This window comes from Erinaceus europaeus, chromosome 2, assembly GCF_950295315.1.
Source record: "Erinaceus europaeus chromosome 2, mEriEur2.1, whole genome shotgun sequence".
NCBI classification, from domain to species: domain Eukaryota; kingdom Metazoa; phylum Chordata; class Mammalia; order Eulipotyphla; family Erinaceidae; genus Erinaceus; species Erinaceus europaeus.
The window spans coordinates 106,158,883-106,186,288 of NC_080163.1; the positions used below are offsets into that span (position 1 = coordinate 106,158,883).

Below are 27,406 nucleotides of genomic sequence, written 5' to 3' on the forward strand. Positions count from 1 at the left end.
GGTAAAAATCTGTTTTTCTGTTACACCATTCTGAGAACCTTTCTTCTTAGCCCATATGATTGAATTCTTGGACATGCAATTAACCAACTAAACTTAATTTCTGTTTGATAACCCCTGTGATTCAGCTATGACCCTCTTTATGATTTCTTTGTCTTTTCCTTCATATTCTGAACCACTTAAAATACTACTAGAAGTTATCTTGTTCAGTTACATTGTGCACTAATATCATATTGCTTCTTTGGGTGCATAGCATACTAGGAAAAGTGCTGATTTGGGAATAGATCTGGGTTTAAATCTCAGTATCTTACTAGCTTGGTAACCTTGGTTAACCTTGGCCAGTTCACTCATGGTTTTTTATCTTGCTTTTTCTTGAGACTAGATTGATAATATTTCACATAGATAACATACAGATTCGTTGTGATATCATGTGTAAGGTTACTTAACCCTTTAATTTCTCTACTTTGCTTTATTTTTGTCTTGCTCTGTATATCTATAAGGAGAATAGTTGACTTAGTATTTACAAGGGTAGATAACAATTCCTAATACAGTGAAGATATGATGAAGGCAATTAAAACTACCAAGAACTATGGAATTTCTGTTTTGTTTTTTGTGTCACTAGAGACTGCTGTTATTTACTAAATTATACAGATGCTGCAACTCGTTAATCCTGTGCATGCTATAGTGTATATGTAATGCTAAAAATTGAAAGGACAAAATAAACAATCTAGTTGAGTGATTATTTCAGTTATTTCATTCTGTTCAGTTTATAAGGCATAAATATAAATATATAAGATTAATTGTACCTTAAATGTCTTTCAGTCCTCTAGCAATCACAGGACATGCTTTTGAGAATCAAAAATAATGTAGGCTTAGGTTGTAAAATGTGATTGTTTTTAAAGTATAATACATTATTATTTGATTTATATTTTTGTATGTTTATATATATGTATGTACATCTTGAGATGATGTCAATTAACACATCTATCTTTTCATATTACCTTGTGTGAGGGGGTGGGTGAGAACACTCAAAATCTATTTGAACATATTTCAAATATATGATATAGTAGTGTTAAATATAATCACCAAGTTGTGCCTTAGATTCTAAAAATGTATTCATCTTAAAACTAAATTTTTGTACCCTTTGATTGCCATATCACCATGGCGGAGGAGACACACACACACACCCAACCCTTGCAGAGAGACAGACAGACAGACAGACACACACACACACACACACACACACACACACACAGGACCCTTGCATTTTTCAATTTGGTTCTATAATTTTGGCTTTTTTTTTAATTCTACATGTAAGTGAAATCATACAGTGTCTATTGAAATGTGACCGATTTCTCTGACATTCTAGAAATTAATTGGAAGTTGTTGCATTGTCACATTTGTAAATATACAAGGACAAAGCCCACTACACAACCATGATTTTTGCAGACTTTTAAGCAGTTTAGAAAATTGAAAATTACCATAAGTGACAATTGGGGTTCTTAGTAACAAAAGTATGTGTTGGTGGGATGATTTCCAAAGGTCAGTGTAAAAAAAAAAAAAAAAAAAAAAACAGAAAACAATACTGTCCTATGGAGAGTTCCTTTGGAAAAGCAGTGCTTTTTCATTCATTCTTGAATACTACCTCTACCTTGAAATGATTGATAATTTTTTTCAAAAATACATCCTCGATCTGCCACAGACCACAACTTGTCGTCAAGAAAAGGTCTGAAAATTCAAACCTTCCTCTTTTTTATCTATGTAACTCATTTTTAGGATTCATAGCTCTGGCGGGTATTGTGCCATGAAATAGCTGGCTAGCCTTTATGTGGTTCACAAAGGTTCTCAAGATCACTCCACATCTCGTCCCACAGCATTGTAAATAATCTTGCTCCAAATCATTCATACACACACTGCACATGCTAAAAGGTGAGGATGTAGACTGTCAGGTCTACTTGCTAGAATTTACCCTTCTCTCAGATGCCTCATAAACATCAGTGATTTTCCAGCAAAAAGACTGTGTATAGGCTCTGCAGTCATGAGTGTTGTCAGTCTTAGAAAAGCTCAGTATCTTTCTGACTTTTTAAAGAAGTGATAGATACAAATAAGGCTTTATCTCTAATTGCATGTTTACTCATTAAAATGCCTGTATTAATAATAGCATACAGTCCCCAGCACCACCATAAGTCAGAACTTAGCAGTGGCTTTCTGTGTCTCTCTCACTAAAATTAAGTAACTAAAATATTTTTAAAATAATAGCATACAGCCACCAAGGAGATAATTCAGTTGGTGGAGGACAGGATTCAAATGCTTGAGACTGCTGGATCTAGCCCTGGCATCACATATGCCAGAGCGGTGCTTGCCGCCCCCTTCCCTCTCACATGAGATTATAATACGAAATAGAAATAACTCTTGAAAATAATATATACACATAAATCTCATTTATAGATTGCTACTGAGGCTGGAGAGACAGCATAATAATTATGCAAAAGACTTTTATGCCTGAGGCTCCAAACTCCCAGGTTTAATCCCCAGCAATGCCAGAGCTAAGCAGTGCTTTGGTCTTTCTCTCTCTTTCTCTCTGTTTCTCTTGCTCGCTTTCTCTAAAATAAAATAAAATAAAACTATTTTAAAATAATTAAATAAAAAGTTATTGCTACTGTATGGTTTAGCTGTGTAAGAATGTGTATTTTAAGGGAAGAAACCTGTTATCAGCCCCCAATTATGCTGTCAAATTTAGTCTGAATTATCATTATTATTGGAGAGGATAGAATTTGAGAGCAGAGGGAAGAGATAGAGAGGTAGATACCTGCAGACTTGCTTCACCAATTGTGAAGCATCCCTCCCTGCAGGTAGGGAGTCAGGGGTTCAAACCCGGATCCTGGTGCAGGTCCTTGCACTTAAGCAGGTATGCCACCATCCAGCCCCCTAGTCGGAGTTTTTAATCTTTAAAAAAAAAAAAAAAAGGGTTTTATTTTATCACAGTGAGAGTTTTGTGAAGTTTTAATTAGATACTGTTTTCTTTGCACTTAGCTCAAGCTTTACTTAAACTACCTGCTGTCCAGAGTGGGAGATAGCTCCGCAGACAGAGCGTATGACTTAACTATGCTTGAAGCCCTGTTTTAGCTACCCAGTGCCACCTGAGAGCTCTATGGACTGCATCAAAAGAAACTCCATGAATGATGTAGCAATACTATGATTTCTTCTGTCGCAAACTGAGAAGCCATTTAGTGGTGTTTTCTTTTTTTCTTTTTCTTTTTTTTTGCACTTACACAAGGCCTTGAATTCATTCCCCTGCACAGCATAAGCTGATGTCCCCTCTTGAATTGTCTTCTGCTTTGTTTTGTTCAGTGCTCCTGTTCACTATCACACATCTGATTGGTTAAAATAGCTTCATCTGCTACAAGACTCCCCCCCCCACCCCCCGCAATTCCTTTATTCTTCCTGATCTCAGATCTACACTTGAAATTCTTCTCTCTAGCTAGATCACACTTGTACTCAAATTTATAGAGAACTTTGCTGAATAATTTTGAGCATAGATGACCATCAATAATTAAGTGAATTAAATAATTAAATAGATTAAGTCTTGTTCAAATAGCACATAGGAATTTTAAGATGTTCTTTTTCATTTCCATTTTAATGTTAATATATTTAGTGTGTAATAACTGCCAACAGTATGTGTAATTGATATCTTAAAATATGTAGGTGGGGGCACAGAACTTTAGTGCTGGGTGCAGTGTGGAACTATATACTCCTGTAATTTAATAATCTTGTAAACCACTATTAAATCACCAAAGAAACAAGAAAAGAAAGAAATGTAAGAAAATATCTGACATGGATTCAAGCATCTGATGTCATGGTTACACAATTAAAATAACTAAAATGTAAAGCAAAGAGTATAATATTACTCTTTCAACTTTCTTTTTAAATATTTTTTTATTTATTGAATAGAGACAGAGAGAAATCAAGAGGGAAAGGGAAGATAGAGAGAGAAAGAGACAGAGAGACACCTGCATCACTACTTCACTATTGATGAAGCTTCCCTCCTGCAGGTGAGGACTGGGGGCTTGAACTGTGGTGCTTGTGCATTATAACATATGCACTCAACCAGGTGTGCCAATGCCTTTTCTCTTCTCCATTCTTCTTGATAATTCTAAAAATAAATACATAAATCTGCACCGATATATAATCCTGTTGTGTACTTTGTTCTTCCAGAAAACTCTGTGACATAATTCGATGTTTGATTATAGACATGCCTGGTGAAATAAAGGCACTATAAAATTATTTGCTCCTGGGCTGGGGACATAACCCCCATAACAACATACCACCCTTTCTTGTTTAAAGCTGGAGAGACTCAGAGCTGAACAGTGTTCTGGTCATCTTCTCTCATTAAAATAAATAAAACTTTTAAAGATAATTGACTTTATTGTATAGAGGCTGAACTTGATAGAGAAAGGTACGATAGGGAGAGAGAGAAAGAGAGAGAGAGAGAGAGACAGAGAGAGGCATCTGCAGCACTGCTTCACCTCTTGTGATTCTTTCCCCCTGCAGGCAAGGACTGGGGAGGGTGGTTTGCACCTGTGTCCTTGTGCATTGTAACATGTTTGCTCTACCAGATGCACCATCAACTGGCCCCTTAAAAAAATCATTCTAAAAGAAATAAAAAATGGTTACTTCCTATTGTAGCCCTGTATATTTTACATAGCTGTATTTATATTTATTTTTCTGTTTCCTTTTATTGATTTTATCATTGGTTTACAATGTTTTAACATTTCAGAAGAGGGATGGGGTGGTAGCCCAGCGGGTTAATCACACATGGCGCAAAACGCAAGGACCAGCATAGGATCCCAGTTCTAGCCCCCGGCTCCCCACCTGCTGGGGTGTCACTTCACAAACAGTGTAGCAGGTCTACAGGTGTCTATCTCTCCCCACTTCTGTCTTCCCCTCCTCTCTCGCTTTCTGTTTGTCCTGTCAAGCAACAATGACAGCAATAACAACAATAGTAACAATAGCAAACAATAAAAGTGAGGGCGATAAAAGGGAAAAAAATTTTTGTAAACTAATGATTTAAAAAAATTTTTTAAAGGAGCAGGCTACTCAGTATAACATTTCAGAAGTATATTTTTAATTCGGGTGGCAGTGCACTCGTTACAACCCACATGTTGCAATAAACTGTTCTCCACTTGCAGGGGTGGGAGGAAGCTTCACAAGCAGTGAAGCAGGGCTGTAGGTGTCTCTTTATATCTCTATGTCTCAATCTCCCCCTTGCCTCTCAATTTCTCTGTCTTAATAAAAAAAAATCAGAAATAACTTAAGATTCTTTTAAAGCATATTTCACATCTACATATTATACTTAACTTTATATATATATATATATATATATATATATATTCCCTTTTGTTGCCTTTGTTTTTTTAATTGTTGTTGTTACTGATGTTGTTGGATAGGACAGAGAGAAATGGAGAAAGAATGGGGAAGACAGAGAGAGGGAGAGAAAGATAGACACCTGCAGACCTTCGGTGACCTGTGAAGAGACTCCCCTGCAGGTGGGGAACTGGGGGCTTGAACCAGGGTCCTTATACCGGTCCTTGCGCTTTATGCCATATGAGCTTACCCCTCTGCGCTACCACCTGGCCCCCTTTAACTTTTAACTGTATAAATTCTTCACTGAGAAGTATGAAAGATACTAAATTCATTAAAATCCACTTCTCTCAGATCAATTTAACACCGTAGAAATTTACCTTCTAACTTTCAGAGATCAGTTAACAGATGATGCTGTCCTAAACATGAATACATTTGCATATTCACAGTAATTACAAGTGGATACGAAGTAATTGATGTGCTTATATTGAAAAACTTTTGTGAAATATTAAAAATGAGGGTTTTTTTAATCTCAAATCACCTTTTATACAATCACTAATAGCTCATATTAATTCAGGTAACAGTAGTGAAATGTGTCTTGTTTATAAGCTTTTCATTTAAGACATTTTTCTTGCTGTGATCACCTCCTGGTGTGAAAGTTGTCCAAAGATAATAGCACATCAATTCAGAAGTGTGATAGATTTGAGACCACAACATGCTATCAGCATGAAGAAGCAGTTTATCAGCCTCACTAACTCACTGTGTCACAGCTAAAATCATTATATATTTGTTCTCTGGTTCAAACTATATAATTTATGCTCTAATGTTGACTGCTCACTTGGGGGACATTTAATTTTCATATTTAACGTATTTTTCTTTAGAATGCATGCCATAATTAATTTAAAGGTTATAAAAGAAAGGGCACTTTTAATTAGTAGAAGTCTAAACTATTTTCTTTGTATGACTCAGAGTGCATAACATATTACTACCTATAAAACTCATTTAAATTTATTGTAGTAATACATTTACATTACAAACAATCCATTTTAAACCCTGGCCAACTCTTAGAAAGTTGCATGTGCGCATGCACACACACACACACATACACACAAAAGTACCTAGTTACAAAGTACTTATCTAGGTACTTTATAACTAGCTGTCATTAAATTATCAAAATAGAATAGGGAAATAGTGAAATATCGGTTACTATTGGCTCTACAGATAAATTTCATTATTTCTTGATGGTTTCATCTTTTTTGATAATCCTTGAGGTAAATCCTTTCAGATTGAAATTCTGCTTGCTAATTTTTACTTTCAGTTGTTAGAACCATTAGTAAGAACCACTATTAATACAGTCACTCCTGAAGAAGTGAATGAAAAACTAGGCCTCCAGTATGTTCTACCTTCCCCATACCAGCTAATTATGCCTCTAGATTGTTCTGCTCTTAATCTTGAAAGCATGCTTTAAGAAACATTTAGGACTGAAAAGATAGCTCCCATGGATAGTGCACCTGCTTGGTCATATGCAAGTTGGAACCTGGATGCCACCAATTTGGACAAAGTTTCAGTGCTGTAATGTATCCCTCTATCTCTCTGTGCCTGTCTGTCTCATTTATCTGAAAAGTTGACTTAGAGCAGTGAAGCCCAGATGACAACAACAAAAGTAATTATCGGAAGGGTGAAAGAACTTTCCCTCTAGCTTTAATAATGAAAAATCAGTGTGTGGCTTTTGTCCCAATTATACTGGAACTCTGCTCCCCCTGACTCTCAAAGATGGAAGTTTTCTTTTTATCATGTTGTTTTATACAACCTTTCTTGTGATAGTATGGCCACTGTGGCCAGTATGCTGAACGCCACCTTGATTGTCACTACTTTGTTCTCAGCTTCAAAGAAAAAAAGTTAGGAAGCAATCATGCTGTGCAGGAAAATATATCCCCCTTCAAAATAGTAGATGTGGAAAACAGTGAAAATGTTCTCTCTCCCTCTTCCTCTTCCTCCCCCTCTCCCCTCTCTCTTTCTCTCTCTCTCTCTCTGTCTTTCTCGTTCTCTGTGTATCTCTCTCTCATGTGTGTGTGTGTGTGGGGGGGGGCTTTTCAAGATATTTAGAATTGAGTTTTCCGAAGTCTTTATTACTATTGACATGTTTTTCTATGCAAAATGTGTCGTGACTTTCCCGACAACCTAATAAAAAGAATGAGGAAAACTGGGAGACAGTTCTTGCTGTAGAACACATACATTAACATGTGTCAGGCGCTGGCTTTGAGCCCCGGCACCACAAGAAGTCACCATAAATTTTTATAACAGTGCTTTGGTGCCTTGCCTGTCTGTCTCTCTGTCGCTCTCCATTTATTTATTTATTTGTTTATTTATTTATTTTTATTTGACAGGACAGAGAGAAATTGAGAGGGAAGGAGAGATAGAGAAAGAGAGAGAAAGACACCTACAGTCCTGTTTCACTGCTCATGAAGTTTTCGCCCAGCAGGTGGGAAGCAGAGGCTCAAACCTGGGTCTTTGCACATGTTGATATGCGCGCTTAACCGGGTGCAACACCTCTGGACCTCCTCTGTCACTCTCTCACTCTTTCTCCCTCTGCCTCTCGACTCGAGAGGCTGCCCAGCACTGGTATCACATATGCTACCTTGGTGACACATTTGAAAACGAGAGAATTGTTTGCTGTACCTCTTTCCTGTACAGATTGTAGCATGGGTAATACATTGAAACAATATTTTAAGAAGGAAAACAGGAATATCTAAAAACTACACCAGCCATAAAGGTTAAGAGTTGAGAAATAGCATTATCTTTTTGAAGAAAATAGTGAAACCTTTAGGGAAAATTGTAAACAAATTATACCCAGGGTGAACTATAGCTACAGTCTACATGGCGCGCAAATCCAAATATTAGGTTCAAAGGAAAAAGAGACCCCTCATAGAAGATGCCTGTGGGGTAAGAGGGAATGTTGATGAATGCTTTATGAAGCACGTAGCCGTATGATAACTATAGGAAAAAAAGAACTCAAAAAGCACAGACGTGTTGTCTCATTTAAAGACAAAGGTCAATCACCGTGACAGATATTTAAAGCAGCAGTGAGAGTAGGAAGAATGAGGCAATTGTTTTCTCTCAACACAGAAGTGGAAAAAATGGGATGAATAATATAGTGGGAGGTTGAAAGTGAAAGAATTAAAAATTAAATGACATAAGACAGTAAAAAATTGCTGAAATCATTTGATTCTGAGGTCAGATAAGTACTGCTTTATATTGTACAGATCTCGTTTGTTCCAAATTGAAAATGTGCTACAATAGTCATAGTAGTTTATACAATCTTTTAAAAATTGTCGTTATTTGGGGGTCGGGCAGTAGCACAGCAGGTTAAGCACAAATGGTGCCAAGCTCAAGGACCTGCTGAAGGATCCTGGTTCGAGCCCCCGGCTCCCCACCTGCAGGCGGGTCGCCTCACAAATGGTGAAGCAGGTCTGCAGGTGTCTGTCTTTCTCTCCCTCTCTCTGTCTTCCCCTCCTCTCTCCATTTCTCTCTGTCCTATCAACAATGGCATCAATAACAACAATAATAACCACAACAATGATAAAACAACAAGGGCAACAAAAGGGATAAAAACCTCCAGGAACACAGGATTTGTAGTGCAGGCACCGAGCCCCAGTAATAACCCTGGAGGCAAAAAAAAAGTCATAATTTTTTTAAGATTATTTTTCAAAAGAGCAGTGCTCAGCTCTGGCTTATGATGGTGCAGGGGACTGACTGAACCTGTGACTTTGGAGTCTCAGGCATTAGAGTCTCTCTACATATTCATTATGCTATCTCCCCTAACCCATAACATGTATTTTTTTAATTTCTAATTTATTTCACTTTATTTGTATTTCTTAACATCATCAGAGTTTTCTTGCTTTACGCTAATATATATAAAGAGAGAGAGAGAGAGAGTACAGGAATAGCACCAAAATTTTCTTCAATGTGATGGAAGCCAACTCAAACCTGTGTCAGGAGCACGGTAAAGTGGACTCACTATCCAGCTAAGCTATTCTGCTGGCCCTGATGTTATTTTATTTAAGGCACTAGGGAATGAACCCAGGGGATTTACACATGTGTTCTGGTAGTATCCCTGTGATGATTTTTTTTCTTTTCTTTTTTCTTTTACTTATTTATTTTCTCTTTTGTTGCCCTTGTTGTTTTTATTGTTGTAGTTATTATTGTTGTTGTTGTTGTTGGATAGGACAAAGAGAAATGGAGAGAGGAGGGGAAGACAGAGAGGGGGAGAGAAAGATAGACACCTGCAGACCTGCTTCACTGCCTGTGAAGCGACTCTCCTGCAGGTGAGGAGCTGCAGGCTCCAACCCGGATCCTTCCGCTGGTCCTTGCACTTGGCACCACGTGCGCTTAACCCGTTGCGCTACCGCCCAGCTCCCCTCCTGCAGTGATTGTGTGTGTGTGTGTGTGTGTGTGTGTGTGTGTGTGTGTGTGTGTGTGTGATATTTTAATTTTGTATCAGTGATTTACAAAATTATGAGTGAATGGGTATAATTCCACGCAGTTTCCACCACCAAAGCTCTGTGTTTCCGTTTCCTTCACTGGAAACAGCAGTAGTTCTCCCAAGGCCACAGATAGAGATTGACTATTTTGTGATGGTTTTTTAATTCTTTATTTTTAGCAAGACAGAGAAACAGGCAGGGAGAGGAAAAGAAACACTACAGACAGGGGTTGGGTGGTGGCACACCTAGTTAAGTGCACATGTTAGAGTGCACAAAGACCCAGGTTCGAGCCCCTGGTCCCCACCTACATGGGAAAACTTCACAAGCGGTGAAGCAGTACTGCAGGTGTCTCTCTGTCTCTCTCCCTCTCTGTCTCCCCTGCCCCTCTTGATTTCTGGCTGTCTCTATCCAAAAAATAAAGAAAGATAATTTTAAAAGTTTTAAAAAAAAGAAAGGAAGAAAGAAAGAAAGACTACAGACCCACTCAACAATCTATGGAGCTCCTCTCCTGCCATTCATGGTGCCTCCCATGTTGTGCCAGATTCGAAACTCAGTGCCTTAAGTTTTGTGTGGTGCCCATCCTATGAGGGCAGATATCTGCAGTTTCTATTTGTTTGTGTTGAGAGAGAGAGAGAAAGATGGATCAGAGGACTAGTCTATCCTGGCATTTGCAATACTAAGGGATCAAACCTGAGACCTCAGGTGTACAAGGCCTGTGCTCTAGCACAGAGCTATTTCCTTAGTTTATTATACAGTCTGATATAATATGGAGTCTTGAAGTTAAACTAAAGCTAAGGAACTAGTCTGCCAATATCTTACTGCTGCAGTTATCCTAAGTGTGGTCCCTAGACCATCAATTTCTGCTGCTGCAACTCCATATCAAACCGTCTGTGCTTTAACAAGTCCTCCAGGAGATTCTAACGCAATCGAACATTCGAGAACCTATGTATAAAATGGTCCCCAAGTACATGTCTGCGTGTATTGTCGTCCTTACCCTCAAATCTGTAAGTTCACAAGACCCTACCAAAGCATGATTCCACAGCCAGTCTGCTTGAACTGTTTTCATGGGAAAGATAGGAGAACTGCAGAATACCTTTTGCAGATGTTAATGTAGGTTGACTTTGCCCTCAACATTCACAGCAGCCTCTGGAATCTTAGTTCAGAAATCTAACTAAGCTGTTGGCCAGTATCCTGAATTGAGGGGGGTTTCCTTTGCAAATAGCTAAGTATTTAAGCACACAAAGCAACTGCATGAGATGTAGCTGGATAGCTGTTCAGAATCAGATGTGAAGAGGCAAGGAAAACAAACAAGAACCCACCCAGCCTTAATGAAGCACAACTAGTTTTCCAAAGGGGCTTGAAGTTTTGAGTTTTGTGTTTCAATGCTTTTTGAGTTTTCTGTTTTAGTCACCACAGAAGACTTGTGATCCCTCCTACTATATACAGAAAGCACAACATTTCCACAGGCTGTGTTGCTATACAGGTTACTAAATCCACATTTCATTGATAATCAACTTGGCTTTGGAATTTACTATTCAGAATATAACAGTGAAAAATCCACCCTGTGGTAAAGAAGAACAGGTTTTTCATGTTCCAGATTCTTGAATAATTATTACTCTCATTCAGGTATCACATTTCTTCCAGGTATATACTAGAAGGACAATAACTTGGATTGTTTTATGCTCTATAGTATTTAACCAATCTACTTCCAGTTATAGATGACAAATAATCAAATGAGTGGTGTGTAATGGAGAAGGAAGATACCATCTTCATTGAGTTTTGTATGTTCTGGCAATTTTTAAAGTGTTTTACCTTAAAATGATTTATAGGCAAACCATCCATTGTTTTGACATCTTCAAGTGACTTGAAACTATTTTGAACTCAGTAGTTAATTTTAGTCTTCATCTATTTCCAGGTAAATTTAATCCACAAGTGTGGGATTCATTTGCTTTAGATCTGAAAATGTCATTTTGGAAGAGCTGTTTGATGTGGAGGAAATCTTATGAGACCTTTAATAAGCCTCTTAAATCCAAAAAATTATATTTTTGCCTGAAGGAAAAGGGACCTCTACCTTAAAATTTCCTTAGTTCTTAAGTGAGAACTTTGGATTCTGAAAAGATTATAAATCTGGCCAAAAGCAGCCAGTCTTTTCGTCTTGTTGATATTTTGCCTTTAAAATCAGAGCACCAAAATTGACGAATTATCTTGATTTGTCTAGAAATATAATTAAGATGCAGGGCATCATAATATTTTATTTATTTTGACAATTTGCAATTAGTTTGATGTAATTTGCTCTCTGTATTAAACAAAGAATATAAAAAAAAAAAAAGAAGAAAGCACCAACATTTGCAGAGTGGTTGTATCTGTCTCCCCATTAGTTGTAATAGGTTATATTCAACAGAAAGACTTCCAGGTGTCTGTATCTCACTAATAAAGACTTCAACTGTGCCCTAAGGATTAACGTGAACGCTAAGTAGTAGGCTCATTTTATTCTAATCATTTGTTTAGTTTGTTCATCTCTAGAAGTCTTTAAGACTGTGTATAACACTGAAGGAAAATAATCTCTTTCTCATGAAAGTAGCCAGTTAGGAAGTTAACCTAATTAAAATTTCATTCAATGGATACATGCTTTCCTTTTTAACCTTTATTTTATGCCCTAAGTGCCCCATTGAGGAAGTGGCTCAAAATCACTCTGAATAATTTTATGACACATTTTCCAAGATACTCTTCATTTTGGCCATTATAATTCCCAACTTAACTAAGCCTTATTCTTATTATTAGAGGAATGATGTGATCATATTAATATGAACAAAAAATGATACTAATCTATTTGTATCCTGGGTACTTTTGTAAGCTTACAATATTTTTATATAACTTACTTAATTTTGTACTTGACATTAAGGTCTTTTAAAATCAACGGTGATAATATGTTATAGTATAATATAGAAAGTGCCATTTAAATTAACTCCAAAAAATCTGTTTATTTTGCCACTATGATATGCTAGTACTATTTTGTGGTTAGTACTTTCTTCTTCTTCTTCTTCTTCTTCTTCTTCTTCTTCTTCTTCTTCTTCTTCTTCTTCTTCTTCTTCTTCTTCTTCTTCTTCTTCTTCTCCTCCTCCTCCTTCTCCTCCTCCTCCTTCTCCTTCTCCTTCTCCTTCTCCTTCTCCTCCTCCTCCTTCTCCTCCTCCTCCTTCTCTTTCTCCATCTCCTCCTCCTTCTCCTCCTCCTCCTCCTCCATCTCCTTCTCCTTCTCCTCCTCCTCCTTCTTCTCCTCCTCCTCCTCCTCCTTCTCTTTCTCCATCTCCTCCTCCTTCTCCTCCTCCTCCTCTCCTCCTCCTCCTCCTCCTCCTCCTCCTCCTCCTTCTCCTTCCTTTTTGACAGACAAAAATGGATAAAAAATAAAGCATTACTAAGTAACAAAGAATACCTTTTAGGAGACATCATAGGGGGTGGGGTAGAGAAGCAAAAGCAAAACAAATTCTAAGAAGCAGTTGTCAGTAACCTGAGATAGTTGTAGATAGAAATTGTGACTGGCGGTGAAGCAGGTCTGCAGGTGTCTATCGTTCTCTCCCCTTCTCTGTCTTCCCCTCCTCTCTCCATTTCTCTCTGTCCTATCCAACAACAAAGCAACGTCAACAATGGCAATAATAACCACAAGGAGGCTGCAACAACTAGGGCAACAAAAAGGGGGAAAAATGGCCTCCAAGGAGCGGTGGATTCATGGTGCAGGCACCGAGCCCAGCAATAACCCTGGAGGGAAAAAAAAAAAAAAAAGAAATTGTGACTGGGGGAGTCGGGCTGTAGTGCAGCAGGTTAAGCGCACGTGTTGCAAAGCACAAGGACAGGCATAAGCATCCCGGTTCAAGTCCCCGGCTCCCCACCTATAGGGGAGTTGCTTCACAGGTGAAGCAGGTCTACAGGTGTCTTATCTTTCTCTCCCCCTCTCTGTCTTCCCCTCCTTTCTCCACTTCCACTTCTCTCTGTTCTATCCAACAACGACAACATCAACAACAACAATTAAAAAAAAAAAGAAACTGTGACTGGATATGTAGAAATAAGTCAATAGACAGTGCATGCCCAGCATTTAAAGTATAACATTTCATTTGAGAGTAGAGGAAAATTTGAAATGAAAATGCACTTTTGCCTCTTCCCTGACAAATATATTAAAAAAGAAGACACTGAGTTATAAGACCTCAGAAAAAATCCAGTTACAACAAACAAATTAAAAGGAGAGAGGAGGGTAGAAAGAGAGGAGAGAGGGAGGAGAAAGACTCTGTAAAGGAAAGGACAAACATTCTTTTACAGATTAAAGCCAGAATAGGATAAGTAGGCAGACAGGATAGAAAATAATTGAAAATTACCCTAAAGTTCACCAGTGTGAGAGATCTACAAGGCAGAGCTACTAACAGTCTAAACAACAAGAAGGTGGGCAGCCAAACAGATGAAGAGGTTCTATCACTGTCCCCACTTGTTTTAAACTTGTGAGTAACCCATGGGAAAACACGTCACAGAATCAGACCAGCGAGAACTGAAGGAGAAAGTAGAATGCAAAGGCTGGTCTGATGGCAGATCAGCAATAAAATAGATCTTTCATGGGATCCATCAATTCCACTTCTGGGTATCTATTCAAAGAATATGAAATCATTAACTTAATGGTCTGTATGTACCCCAGTGTTTATTACATCACTATTTGTAATGACTAAGATAGGGAAAGACCTAAGTGTCTATCAATAGATGTTTGAATAAAGAGGATAAGGTAATGTAATAATTTCCATCTGTAAAAAAAGAATGATGAAGATTTGCCATTTGTAGCAAAATGGAAGGGACTTGGATAAGAAGGGAAAAAGAAAAATTTTGGATTATTCACCTATCTATGCACTATAAGGAAACAAACCAGATGGACAGACAAACCAAAATAAAAATAAACCAAGGGATCTTGATAAAACTGAGGTTTATACCAAAGAGGAAAGAGGTAGTAAGTTACAGCATGGGTGAATGAAGTCTAATAGATGATGAAGGAACTTTAAGAATTAATAAAAGGAAAAAAAAAAAAGGCAGGGGGTGAGGAGGGGAACAAGCCTCACCAAAGATTTTCAGACAATAGAAAGCATGTGGGAGAAAAGAAAAGAAAGAAAGGAAGGAAAAGAAAACATGACACTGCATTTTTTTACTTCAACAATTTCCATGCTACAAAGAAACTGTAACACCGATTAAATTTAAAAATGAAAAATTAAGAAACAGGACTAGATCTCTCAGCTGTGCTCCATATAATGCCATCCTTCCGGTTCCTGTCCTTTGCAACAGTGCCCTTACAGTTAATGATAACTATGCAGCGCGACCATTCTTGTCGTTGTTGTTAAATAGGATCCCTCTCAAGATTCCAAAGCCACCAAGCAACTGTTAGTGTTCAGTGACCTTGCACACCAGCTGCCTTTGGGGCTTTGAAATTGATTTTCCTCATCTCAGTCTCTGATAGTCTCTCTTCAAGTATGCTTCTCTAGTTCATCGCCAGAGTGAAAACTCAGGCACAAATAGCTGAGGAACTGGAGGCAGACATCACGTAGGGCATCATTAGAAACATCAGAACAAAATCAGCCTGCTCCGGTGTGCTCTGTGTTTAAAAAAAAAAAAAAAAAAAGCGGCAGTGGCTGCTGCTGCCTTATTACAGAATACAATGGGGAATAGTCTTGCAGGAATCACTTTGCTCCCTTCCCAAATCTGATCTGAGAAGGAAGGAAATTTTCTGCTTTTATTCTTCCAGCATCACGCAAGTCCCAGGTCAAAACCATCTGTTTCTGATAGTAATTTTTGCAGATTTTTTTTTAATTCGTGTGATGCGTAGTCCCAAGGTGTGTGACCTGGCAGGGGAGCATAGAATGGATAAAGACTGTGATGACACCCATATATAGGTTCCTTCTGGAGAATTCAGTGATAAAATCATCCTCCTGTACGGAAAGGCATCACAAACCCATTAGGCTGTTTACCTGTGTGTTACTTACCTACCTGTGTGTTAATGGTTGTGGAGTTTGAGTAACTTTAGTGTTGTGTTCTACATTGAAACAGTTAAGAAAAGAGTCCTAGGATTAAAGATTTATCATTATTCACAAGATAACACTTGTCTATGTTTTAGATTGTATATTGCAGTGAAGAGGACCTATGATGCCTGTGGAATGAAGGCATCATATCTGATGAAAAATTAGCAGAGTCCTACCAAACCCAAAACCAAAGGGCCAGTGAGATAGCCCAGAAGTAACATACAGGACTTGCATTCAAGAGGCCCCAGGTTCAGTTCCCAGCACCAGCAATAGCCAGAGCTGAATGTTGCTCTGATGGAGGAAAAAAACAAAACAAAACAAAATGCCTGAAACCAACCAGTCTCCTCCACAGAATATAGGTAACTAAAAACACCTTCTATCCCAGCAGATATCTAAGAAATTTTTACATGTGTAGTTTAGCATATCTTTTTTAAAGCCCAATTTTCTCTAAAAGGATCATCTTTAGACCAAAGCACCCTTTGTTTGTGAATGGTTTCAAAATACATCAATTCAAAACCATTTCTACCAATTTTTTCTACTTACATGCTAGGCAGTCAACTGAAACCACTGAAGAACTGTGATTTTTAAAAATATGATGCACTACTGATGTGACTTTTCTTTCAATGTTTTATAATATTTCCTTATGCATAATATCTCCAGAGCACTAATCAGATGCCTTTCCAAGATGAGTAGTCATTTAAACAGAGAATAAAGAAGTTAGTGACCAAAAATATAGGTAAATTCTATTTTTTTATAGTAGCAACAGAAAAAAAGTATTCATTAAATAAGCTAGAATCTCATTCAAGGTAAAGAGGTTTTCAGTTCCACTAACACCAATTAATAGTGTCTCTGAATATTATGTCTTTGTTTTCCACAGTATCTCACAGTGGCATTATACTCTTAAGATACATAGTTTAGTATCCATTCAAGCCTACTTCCTTGTAGGAGCACATTCATTGTCAGGGTACCCAGAGGCAATGGACCTCAGGTATTGATATTGAAAATTTTGGAAACTGAAACAGATATATCTAATTTGGAGTCAACGTGTATTCTGATTATTGTTATTGCCACAAGGTAGATTCAGATGGTTGAAGCTGAGATCGTAATCATTAGACTCCTCTAAGCTTGAGTTCAAATACTATTTCCCATTGAGAAGTGTCCCAAATCACTTTGAATAGAGCAAAAACACATGTTCACAGGGTCCTTTAATATTGGTTCTTGTAATTTTCAGCCTTTTCTTTTTTGCTTTTATTACAGTACTTTGGCCTTGAGCACAAGGCTCCATGGCTCTTGGGCCTTTTCTTTCTTTCTTTTTAAAATTCTTTTTAGAATTAAAAAGAGAGAGGAAAGACACCATAAAATTGCTCCACTATCCGTGGAGCTTCACCTGGGTGCCAGATGTGAAGCTATCTTTGTTTTTATTTTTATTATTTTCTTTATTAAGTGTAGGTCCTTGGCCAAAGCAGTTTTCTCTGAAATTCACTTTTGAGTATGACTTTCTGTATTTTACATTATTTATTGGCCAACCCTACACTTGGCCAGGAACTTGCTAATTCTTAAAAATACAGAAGTAAGTAAGGTTTCACGCACTTTCCATTTGAATGGGAGAAGGTAGACAATAAACTGTGGAGTGATTATGTTATTCTTATTCACCAACTTAATTTTGCCAAATTAGCAACTTAAAAACATGTGTTCTCTCTTCTTCCTGGTTCTTTCTGCTCCCAGTCTCATATTTTCTTGTTCTACAGGGAAACTACTTTTTATCTCATGCCATTTCTCCCAATATTTTGCTTATACTCCAGTCCTTTGTGTTTCATCCAGCAGACTGTACTTCAGGAAAATAGCAAGAGACTCTTAGGTTATTTCTACATCTCCACCTGTCTCATCTGTCCTAGAGGTAATGCATTAACGCGTAAGAGAGGTGAGGTAGAGTAATGAGAAATGAAAAATAATCTATTTTTGGGAAAGGTGGGAAAACACTTTAAATACTATTTTTATGAGAATTAAAGGGATAGAGATGTAGTTTAACAGTAGAGTACCTGTCTTGTATGCATTAGGCTCTAGGCACTATACCCAGCACTTTATAAATTGCCAAGGAGTCCTCTCCACCCTTGCCTTCTTTCCCTCCTTCCCTCCCCTCTTTCATACACACACACACACACACACACACACACACACACAATTACACACAAAATCACACACTCACACCTAAATTAAAAAGATAAACCAAAATTGTGATTGAGCTGAAAATGTCCTTAAGGACCAGGGAGATGGCTCAATAGTAGAGCACAATGTCCTACTGGAAGTGCAGAGTTGAGATGATTTGGCCAGAAAGGCCTAAAATGTTTATTTAATCTCTGGTCTTGACAGAAGAAGGTTCCCTTTGCCTGATGTAAATGAACAGGTTCGTTCTCAGCAAGATACAATCTGCTTTCTCAGCCAGAGTACAGGCCAGTATATGCTGTTGCCAAGAGCAAATTTCCAAACAAGGGAACTCATTTTGTGTATGTGATTTTAATGATGTTGCATTTTGAATTGGGATTTTAAATCTTTTTTTTTATTTTTTTTAATTGGGGAATTAATGTTTTACATTTGACAGTAAATACAATAGTTTGTACATGCATAACATTTCCCATGTTTTCCATATAACAACACAACCCCCACTAGATCCTGTCATCCTTTTAAATATTTTTTATTTATTTATTTATTTATTCTTATTTTTGCCTCCAGGCTTATCACTGAGGCTTTGTGCCAGCACTATGAATCCAATACGACAACACTCCAGTGGCCATTTTTTCTATTTTATTGGATAGAACAGAGAGAAATTGAGAGGTATGGGGAAGACAGAGGTGAGGAGAGAAAGATAGACACTATAGAACTGCTTTACCATCTGTGAAGTGTCCTCACTGCAAGTGGGGAGTCAGGGACTTGAACCAGGATCTTTGTGCGGGTCCTTGTACTTTGTGCTATGTTTGCTTAACCCGGTGTGCCACGGCCTGACCCTTGGATTTTAAATCTTCAAATAGTCATTTTTGGTCTACTAGAATATAGTTTCTAATAAGAGAATTTGGGAAGAAATATAGCAGAGTTAATGGAGCGCTTACCTTTCACTGTATACAAATGTAAACATTTATGTATAAGTCTTAATCCTCATAGAGAGACTATAAAACGGAGCCGGCCAGTGGTGGCATTTGAATAAAACTGTAAGAAAATATCAAAGTAATGCTTTTCATTTTGATCTATACAACTTCCAACTTTTTTTCCTTTTGTTTTGTTTTGGTTTGGTTTGGTTTTGGTTTACTTTTTATTTTGACCAGTGCACTAATCATCTCTGATTTACGTTTTAGTCCCAGCAGTTGAACCTGGGATCTCAGAGCCTCAAGAATGAATATCTTTTTTTTAATATTTATTTATTATTTATTCCCTTTTGTTGCCCTTGTTGTTCTATTGTTGTAGTCATTGTTGGATAGGACAGAGAGAAATGGAGAGAGGAGGGGAAGACAGAGAGGGAGAGAGAAAGACACCTGCAGGCCTGCTTCACCACCTGTGAAGCGATTCCCCTGCAGGTGGGGAGCCGGGGGCTAGAACCGGGATCCTTATGCCAGTCCTTGCGCTTTGTGCCACCTGCGCTTAACCCGCTGCGCTACCACCCGACTCCCAGGAATAAATATCTTTTGCACAACCACTATGCTACCTCCCTAACTCGACTTCATTTTTTTCATGCAGTGTCAGAACTTAGTGACTTCTCTGGTCCATTTTATCATTTTATTATTATTATTATTATTATTACTATTAATTATTTTAAAGAGAAAGGAAAAAAAGGAAGGAGTGAAATGCCAAAACCTTGTTCTACCATCTATGGAGCTTCAGTAATGCCAGAATTCAAACATGGGGCTACCCCTCCCACCCCTACCAAACTTCAACCAGTTAAATAAAGGTAAAGTTTGCATTTGAGTCCAGGCAGACTGGTTTCAGAGCTCAGGTTCTTAATAGCCACACTGAATGCGATTACAGATTAGGGACTAAATATGTTGCTTCCAACTTAACATTTAATTTAGCTATAAACTTTTTAATTTGCTTTATAAAGTAGTTCCACAAGGGGAAAATGAACTCACACCACAGTTGCTAGTATAATTTAGAAGAGTAGTAACTTACCATTTGCATCCGTTTTTTAATTTGATGGTTGGCAAAGCACTTTTCAATCCATTAACTAGTCTACAACCTTGTGAGATAAGTAAATCATTAGCTCCATTTTACAGGTGAAAAAAAAAAAAAGAAGAAGAAGAAGGGAGCAGAAACTTCCTCAGATCCCCTTACTAGGAAGTGGTAGACCAGAAACATAGACCCGGGTCTGATTTAAAATCCAGAATGCTTTCCTCTGTACTTGTGCTAAGAAATTGTGAATAATATTTGCAATTAATTTGTAAATAATATTTACTTAATTTCCTGGATATGAACTCCCTCTAACTGAAATGTATGTTTAACCTTTCTTAAGTACTAAATAGCCATAAATTCATAAATTTGGGGGCCAGCAAAATAGCTCACCTAGATAGTGCTTTGTCATGAACACTAGCTAGGTTCCAGCCTAGCCCTCACCACACTGCAGGAATTCCCTTTCCTGTGTTGTCTCCTTCCCTTCTTCTATCTCTCTGTATTTATCTCTGTCTCTCTGAAAAAGTTAACTTGGAGCAGTGAAACCCCAGCAGTGACAAAAAGGGGGGAGGGAATCATGAATCTCTCTTTCATTGAGCAAATGTTCATGTCCTGCTCAGTATATGCCAAGCTCCTTACATTAAATATTAACTCACTTAAGCTTGATAATAAACCCTAAGATGTAAATAATACAACTGTCCCCAAGATGCAGACGGTGGTTACATAACTACCCAAAGACACATCCCTAGTGAGTAGTGAAGTGTGATCTGTGTCTCTGCAGACTAGCTTCCTGTGTTACTGTTGTAACCCCTTAACTTGTTTGATATCTTCAATCGTTTTTCCATTACACAATGAAATAAGTTTTAAAGTATTAAGATGAGAACTGTTCAACCATGTGCCATCAAAAATCATCTAAATAGCCATAAATAGCTAGAAAAGGGAGAGTTGCAGATCTGAGGCAACTTAGATTCTGTGCAGATTCTATTTCCTGAAAATAGAAACTATTGAAAAATACTTCAGTTAGAATATCTAGACAATTGAAGCCTGATGATTTATTTTTAAACTTAGTTTTTAAAAGAGTCACCTTACCCTTCATTTCACTTAGCCAGACACTCAACAAAGAGAGATATTGGTCCTATCTCTGTAAGGTTCCCATACTGAGTGATTCACTTGCAAATTGTATGGAAAAAAGGAGAAAGGAAAAATAATCAAATTTAATATTACCGGTGATGGAACAACTTTTCATGCTCTGCATCAAGAAAAAAACATCTCTTAAGTAGTATTTTTGCCAGAAGTCCTTAATCTAAAGGCTTCTAATAATGCAACAATCAGATATATATTGTAGGCAGTTTACCAAGTTTAGATTCTTCAGAAATATCAATGACATTCAAGTGGGTTTTTTTGTTGTTGTTTTTCTAAAGAAAGTGTTTTAGACTTAAAAAAAAAATACCAAAGAAACAGAAACTAAACATTGTAATACATAACTTATGGTAAGATACAGATGAGAAAATTGCTAAATCGGATTTAGAAGAATTAGGTAATTTTGAATATGGACTGTATATCAGCTCATTGTAATGTATCATTGCTAATCTTCTCAAAAATGATAATGATAGGGAGTCTGGCAGTAGCACAGTAGGTTAAGCGCAGGTGGCGCAAAGCACAAGAACTTGCATAAAGATCCCAGTTCGAGCCCCGGCTCCCCACCTGCAGGGGAGTTGCTTCACAGGTGGTGAAGCAAGTCTGCAGGTGTCTCTCTTTCTCTCCCTCTCTCTGTCTTCCCTTCCTGTCTCCATTTCTCTCTGTCCTATCCAACAACAACATCAATAACAACAACAATAAAACAACAAGGGCAACAAAAGGGAATAAGTAAATAAATATTTAAAAAAAGAATGATAATGATATTTGTGACTGTGTAGAAGAATGTCCTTTTCTGTAGGAGATATATGCTGAAAGATGAAGAGGTGCAGTACTGGTGTCTAAAACTTATTTTCATACTGTTCAGTCATAAGGAAAGGTAAGGTATTCATATTTGTGATGGGCAGAGAGAGAAGCAAGAGAGAAAATGTAGTAAATGGATAAAAACTGCTCATTATAGGTAAGGGGTATGGGAAGTTTTCATTGTACTTGAAATTTTCAAAATACAAATTTAGGGAGATAATTGAAATATAAAAACAATAGAATGGGGGCCATGTGGTGGTGCACCTGGTTGAGTGCACATATTTCAGTGTGCAAGAACCAGGTTCAAGTCCCCGGTCCCCACTCACATGCAGCAGGGAAGCTTCACAGGTGGTGAAGCAGTGCTGCAAGTGTCTTTCCCTCTCCCCCTCTGTCTTCCCCTTCACTCTCTATTTCTCTCTGTCTCTATCCAATAAATAATAAATAAATGAGGGAGTCGGGCTGTAGCGCAGCGGGTTAAGCGCAGGTGGCGCAAAGCACAAGGACCGGCATAAGGATCCCGGTTCGAACCCCGGCCCCCCACCTGCAGGGGAGTCGCTTCACAGGCGGTGAAGCAAGTCTGCAGGTGTCTATCTTTCTCTCCTCCTCTCTGTCTTCCCCTCCTCTCTCCATTTCTCTCTGTCCTATCCAACAGCGATGACAACAACAATAATAACTACAACAATAAGACAACAAGGGCAACCAAAGGGAATAAATAAATAAAAATAAATATTTAAAATAATAATAATAATAAATAAATGAAAAAAATTGAAACGTCATCTAACCTAGAGACTATAGCAAGGTAGAATCTTTCTGTATTTGATTCAAACTCTGCATCCTCTTCACTTATATTGTTTATCTTTTAGAAAGAGTTCTGTTTCTCCTTTTCTTCTTCCCATCCTAACTCATCAGAGTTACCTTTGTGGTTATCTTTGACATAAACTAAAAATAAAATGAGTTCATATCACTTGAGAACTGGCAAGCTGCCTGTAACAACCTTTGATAGTAGACTGTGGAGGTGTGGGGGAGCAGGGCAGCAGCTGAACGTTTCCATGGACATCCAGAAACAAATGCAACTACATCAGCACTACCATGCACATCTGCGTATTTTGTCCTGTTTTAATACAGTACTGAAGAGTAAACACAAGGCCTCATGTATGGGAGATACAACCACTGATTAGCCTAACTGGCCCAGTGTTTTCTTCTTCTTTTTTTTTTTTATTTCTTAGAAAGACAGGGAGTGAGAGAGAGAAAGAGGCACCACAGTACCACTCTTCCAGCCATGATAGTCCAACCTGAAGTGTGTGCTTTACTTAGTGAGCTATCTCCCAGCCCCATACATGTATTTATATGGACAGATTGTCTCATATGGTTATAGGTAACCATGTAGTTATGAATTAACAATATTAACTTCTTAAGCCAAATGGGGAGCTGCACTTACGGTAATTCATAAAGAGAAGTTTCAGAAAGTTGGGGACAGAAAATGTGACGAGTAGATGATTGTTAGTTTTAGCTTTTCAACTTATCTGCGTGAAGGAGAGTAGTGATAGTATTCTGTGCAATAGAAATCTTTCTTCTGGGAGTCGGGCTGTAGCGCAGCAGGTTAAGCGCAGGTGGCGCAAAGCACAAGGACCGGCATAAGGATCCCGGTTCGAACCCGGCTCCCCACCTGCAGGGGAGTCGCTTCACAGGCGGTGAAGCAGGTCTGCAGGTGTCTATCTTTCTCTTCCCCTCTCTGTCTTCCCCTCCTCTCTCCATTTCTCTCTGTCCTATCCAACAACGACAACAACAATAATAACTACAACAATAAAACAACAAGGGCAGCAAAAGGGAATAAATAAATAAAATAAATATTTAAAAAAAATTTTTTTAATTAAAAAAAAAAAGAAATCTTTCTTCTGCATGATGTTGTGGTTAGTTACTGTTGGTAAGATTTTATTAAACAGCCCCAGAAATGAGCTCAGGATCATATACATGTGTATGATAATCTCTGGGTAACCTCCTTGGACCAGTATTCCAGTTTTTTAAATTAATTATTTATGTATACAATGGAAACACTGACAAGACCACAGGATAAGAGAGGTACAACTCACACCACCAGAACTTCATATCCCATTCCCTCCCTTGATAGTGCTCCTATTCTTTAACTCTCTGGGAGTATGGACCAGGGTAATTATGGGGTGCAGAAGGTGGAAGGTCTGGCTTCTGTAATTGTTTCTCCACTGGACGTGGGCATTGACAGGTCAATCCATACTCCCAGCCTGTCTCTCTCTTTCCGTGGTGGGGCAGGGCTCCAGGACACATTGGTGGGGTTGTCTGCCCAGGGAAGTCTGGTTGGCATCATGGTAGCATCTGGAACCTGGTGTCTGAAAAAGAGTTAATATATAAAGCCATATAAATTGTTAACTAATCATTAACTCTTTTTTTTTTTGAGGGAGAAGGGGCAAGATAAAGATGAGAGTCACCTCAGCACCACTCCATCATTCATGGAGCTTCCCCAGTGCTGTCCATAGTGCTCTCATATGGTGCCAGGGCTAGTATATATAGACCCTCTCATATGGTAAAATATGTATTCTACCCACTGAATTATCTCTGTACCCCAAAATACATTCTTACAGGGTTTTTCCTCTTTTTTAATTAATATTACTTGAAGAAGATGGTTGAAAGTGTGGGATAAGGGAGAACACAAGCAGAACTCTCTGTATCTGAGTGTTTTTTTCTTTTTATCACTTCTTTGCATCTTCTAATAATGTTGTCCTCTCCTACAGGCATTTCCTATTCAAAACAGGAACAGGGACTACGCCGCTGTTCAGTACGGCCACCCCAGGATACACAATGGCATCTGGTTCTGTCTATTCGCCGCCAACTCGGCCACTACCTAGAAACACCCTATCAAGAAGTGCTTTTAAATTCAAGAAGTCTTCAAAGTACTGCAGCTGGAAATGCACTGCCTTGTGTGCTGTAGGGGTCTCAGTGCTCCTTGCAATCCTCCTCTCATATTTTATAGGTAAGAACACATTTACAGAATTATATTGTCTGTCTGTCTGGTCGGCTTCTTGGTGTTTAATTGTCTAGACTGATTTGGTCAAAAAGGATAATATGTCTAGATGTTTCAAAAGGGAAAGGTTGACCATAATATACGGTGATAAATCACAGAACATTATAAGGAAATTTCAGACTGTTTAGACAGACAGGAAATTTATCCATTTGCATAAAGATTGAGATAGTTCGCAGACAAAAATGACAGTACATGCTTGTATTTGACTCATCCCTGGATGGCTCTGTGATATTTCATGTACACATAATAATTCACACGCTGTGCAGGAATGAGTTCTATAGAATCCCTTTCAGTGCATAGCCAATAGGGAGCTCTCTGCTACTTGTGAGATTGCATATCTTTCAGCCAACTCAGCTCTCTAAATGTAAAACTCATCACTCAGGATCCTCATCTTGCACTCAGGAACATTCTCCAGAGAATGGTGCCTCTATAAAACCATGGATGGATGATAGACTCTTTCAGATATGTGGAGTTTTTCATCTTTTCTGATGTAGTATTGATCATGTTTTTCATTTAATAGTCACCCAATGATGGAGGCAGCTAATAGAAGTTGTAAATATGCCTTTGATTTAACTATTTCATAACACAGAGGAACACTGAGACGACTGGAAATTGCTTTTTAAAATGTCAGAAATGACCGCATCAGATTTCGAGCCTCTGCTAAGTGGAGGGAAAGGCCGACCACATCGAAATGCTAATGGTGTCCAGTGAGATGAATCACTGTCTCTGTGGTTCATCCTGCAAGAATAACAGCTAGGGATGTATCTTCCAGTTTTACAAAGTGATGTATGAAGCACCATGAAATCATAGCTTTGAGCAAATGTGCTACAGAGCTGTATATAGAATCATGTGATGCTTTTGCAAGGAACCAGTTTCTCTCATTACAACACATGGTTCGAAGACTTACATGTAAAGCCAAATAACTAATTTATGAAATTTAAGAAAAAGAAAAAAACTTAAGAGCATGAAGGAGCTGGAGAAAGAATTAAGTCAATGATGTTACCTATGATGGCTTTCCAACTCTTTGGCCATGATGGGCAACACTAATGATCCAGGGTCCCCTGCCCCAATGGATTTGGGGACAGCTTCTTTCTCATCAGCATGCTTCTTTAACTATCCAGAGAAACACTTTTCATCAGCCATGAGGCCTGGCTGAAACCTCTGTGTCATTTTATCACTATGTTAACTTTCTCCCTGTAAAATGATCAGACCAGGTACCAAAAGGGAAGTCACGTAGCTCAGATTCACACACTAATGAAATTTCAGTTACCTGGAAATCATCCCAGGCAAGGTAAAGAAGAAATAGCACAACATAAACTAGTATTCAGAAATAAATATCCAATTTCATTTAGAAAATATCGGCATTAAGAGAATTTACTCTAATTAACTGAATAAATTACTTGGACACATCACCAGTGTCCTGCTAAAGAATTTTAAATGGTCCTGAAAAGCAGGAGTCAAAATTTGGATACAGTAAATAAAACATACATATTATAGGACTTTAAAAAAAAAACAACTATGGGATATATTTCAGATGGATATCTGGAGGGAATTTAGTGCTGATTGGACATTCTTTCTTATCAGAATTGCTTATTGTTAAATACAATAATGTTATGTGTGTTACCTTTACATTTACTTATATTATTTTCTTAGGAAGAAAAAAAATAGTATTTTAGTGTGAAATTAGAACACTTTTTTTTAGGAGCTTTTCAAAATGAAAGCAAAGTTCTGTCTTATTTAAAAGTATTTATTTATTCACAACACATTTTTTTTTCCTCTAGGATTATCACTGGGGCTCAGTGCCTGCACTACGAATCCACTGCTCCTGGCAGCTATTTTTTTTTTCCATTATTGTTGTTGTTGGATAGGACAGAGAGAAATTGAGAGGGGGGGAAGACAGAGCTGGGCTGCTTTTTTATCTTTATTTTTATAAGAGGAAGAGAGGCCTGAGCACCACTCAGCTCTGTCATATACAGTGCCAAAGATTGAACCTGTGAACTCAAACATGCAATTCCTGTCCTATATAATGAGCCTCCTCCCCACTGCAGAACTCCAAATAAAAAACCAAAATATTCCTTTTTTTTCTTTTTAATAGTTGCCTATTTCTACTGTTAAATTCTTAGCATCCTATTTTATTTGTACTTGAACCACTAACATAAACATCTTTTGGTTCAATTTGATTTTTTATACCCTTTAAGTTCATCTGCTGTTTATTGAACATTTGTCAGTCTAGTTAGTGTGTTCAGAATTAAGAGGATGCCATTCAAAAATAACTTTACCATCAAGAAATTAGTTCAAATTTTTCCTCACATTAATTAAGCACAGATAGAATTATTCCTAGTTTTCCTATGCTGATATTACTACTACACTATTTTTTTAATCAA

General features: G+C 37.9%; 1 protein-coding gene and 1 long non-coding RNA gene across 6 annotated transcripts in view; one reads left to right on the top strand and one right to left on the bottom strand.

Moving 5' to 3' along the window:
* The window catches only part of TENM3 (teneurin transmembrane protein 3), a 1,349,345-nt gene that overhangs the window by 1,132,336 nt on the left and 189,603 nt on the right, over positions 1–27,406 (top strand). For all 5 annotated transcript variants that reach the window (XM_060184664.1, XM_060184667.1, XM_060184671.1 and 2 more), the window contains one exon: positions 24,733–24,971. In XM_060184664.1, the coding sequence (XP_060040647.1) occupies positions 24,733–24,971 (239 nt within the window). The remainder of the gene's footprint in view (positions 1–24,732; positions 24,972–27,406) is intronic.
* Positions 1–27,406, bottom strand: part of LOC132536602 (uncharacterized) — a 204,079-nt gene that overhangs the window by 25,275 nt on the left and 151,398 nt on the right. The gene's annotated exons all lie outside the window — the stretch shown is intronic.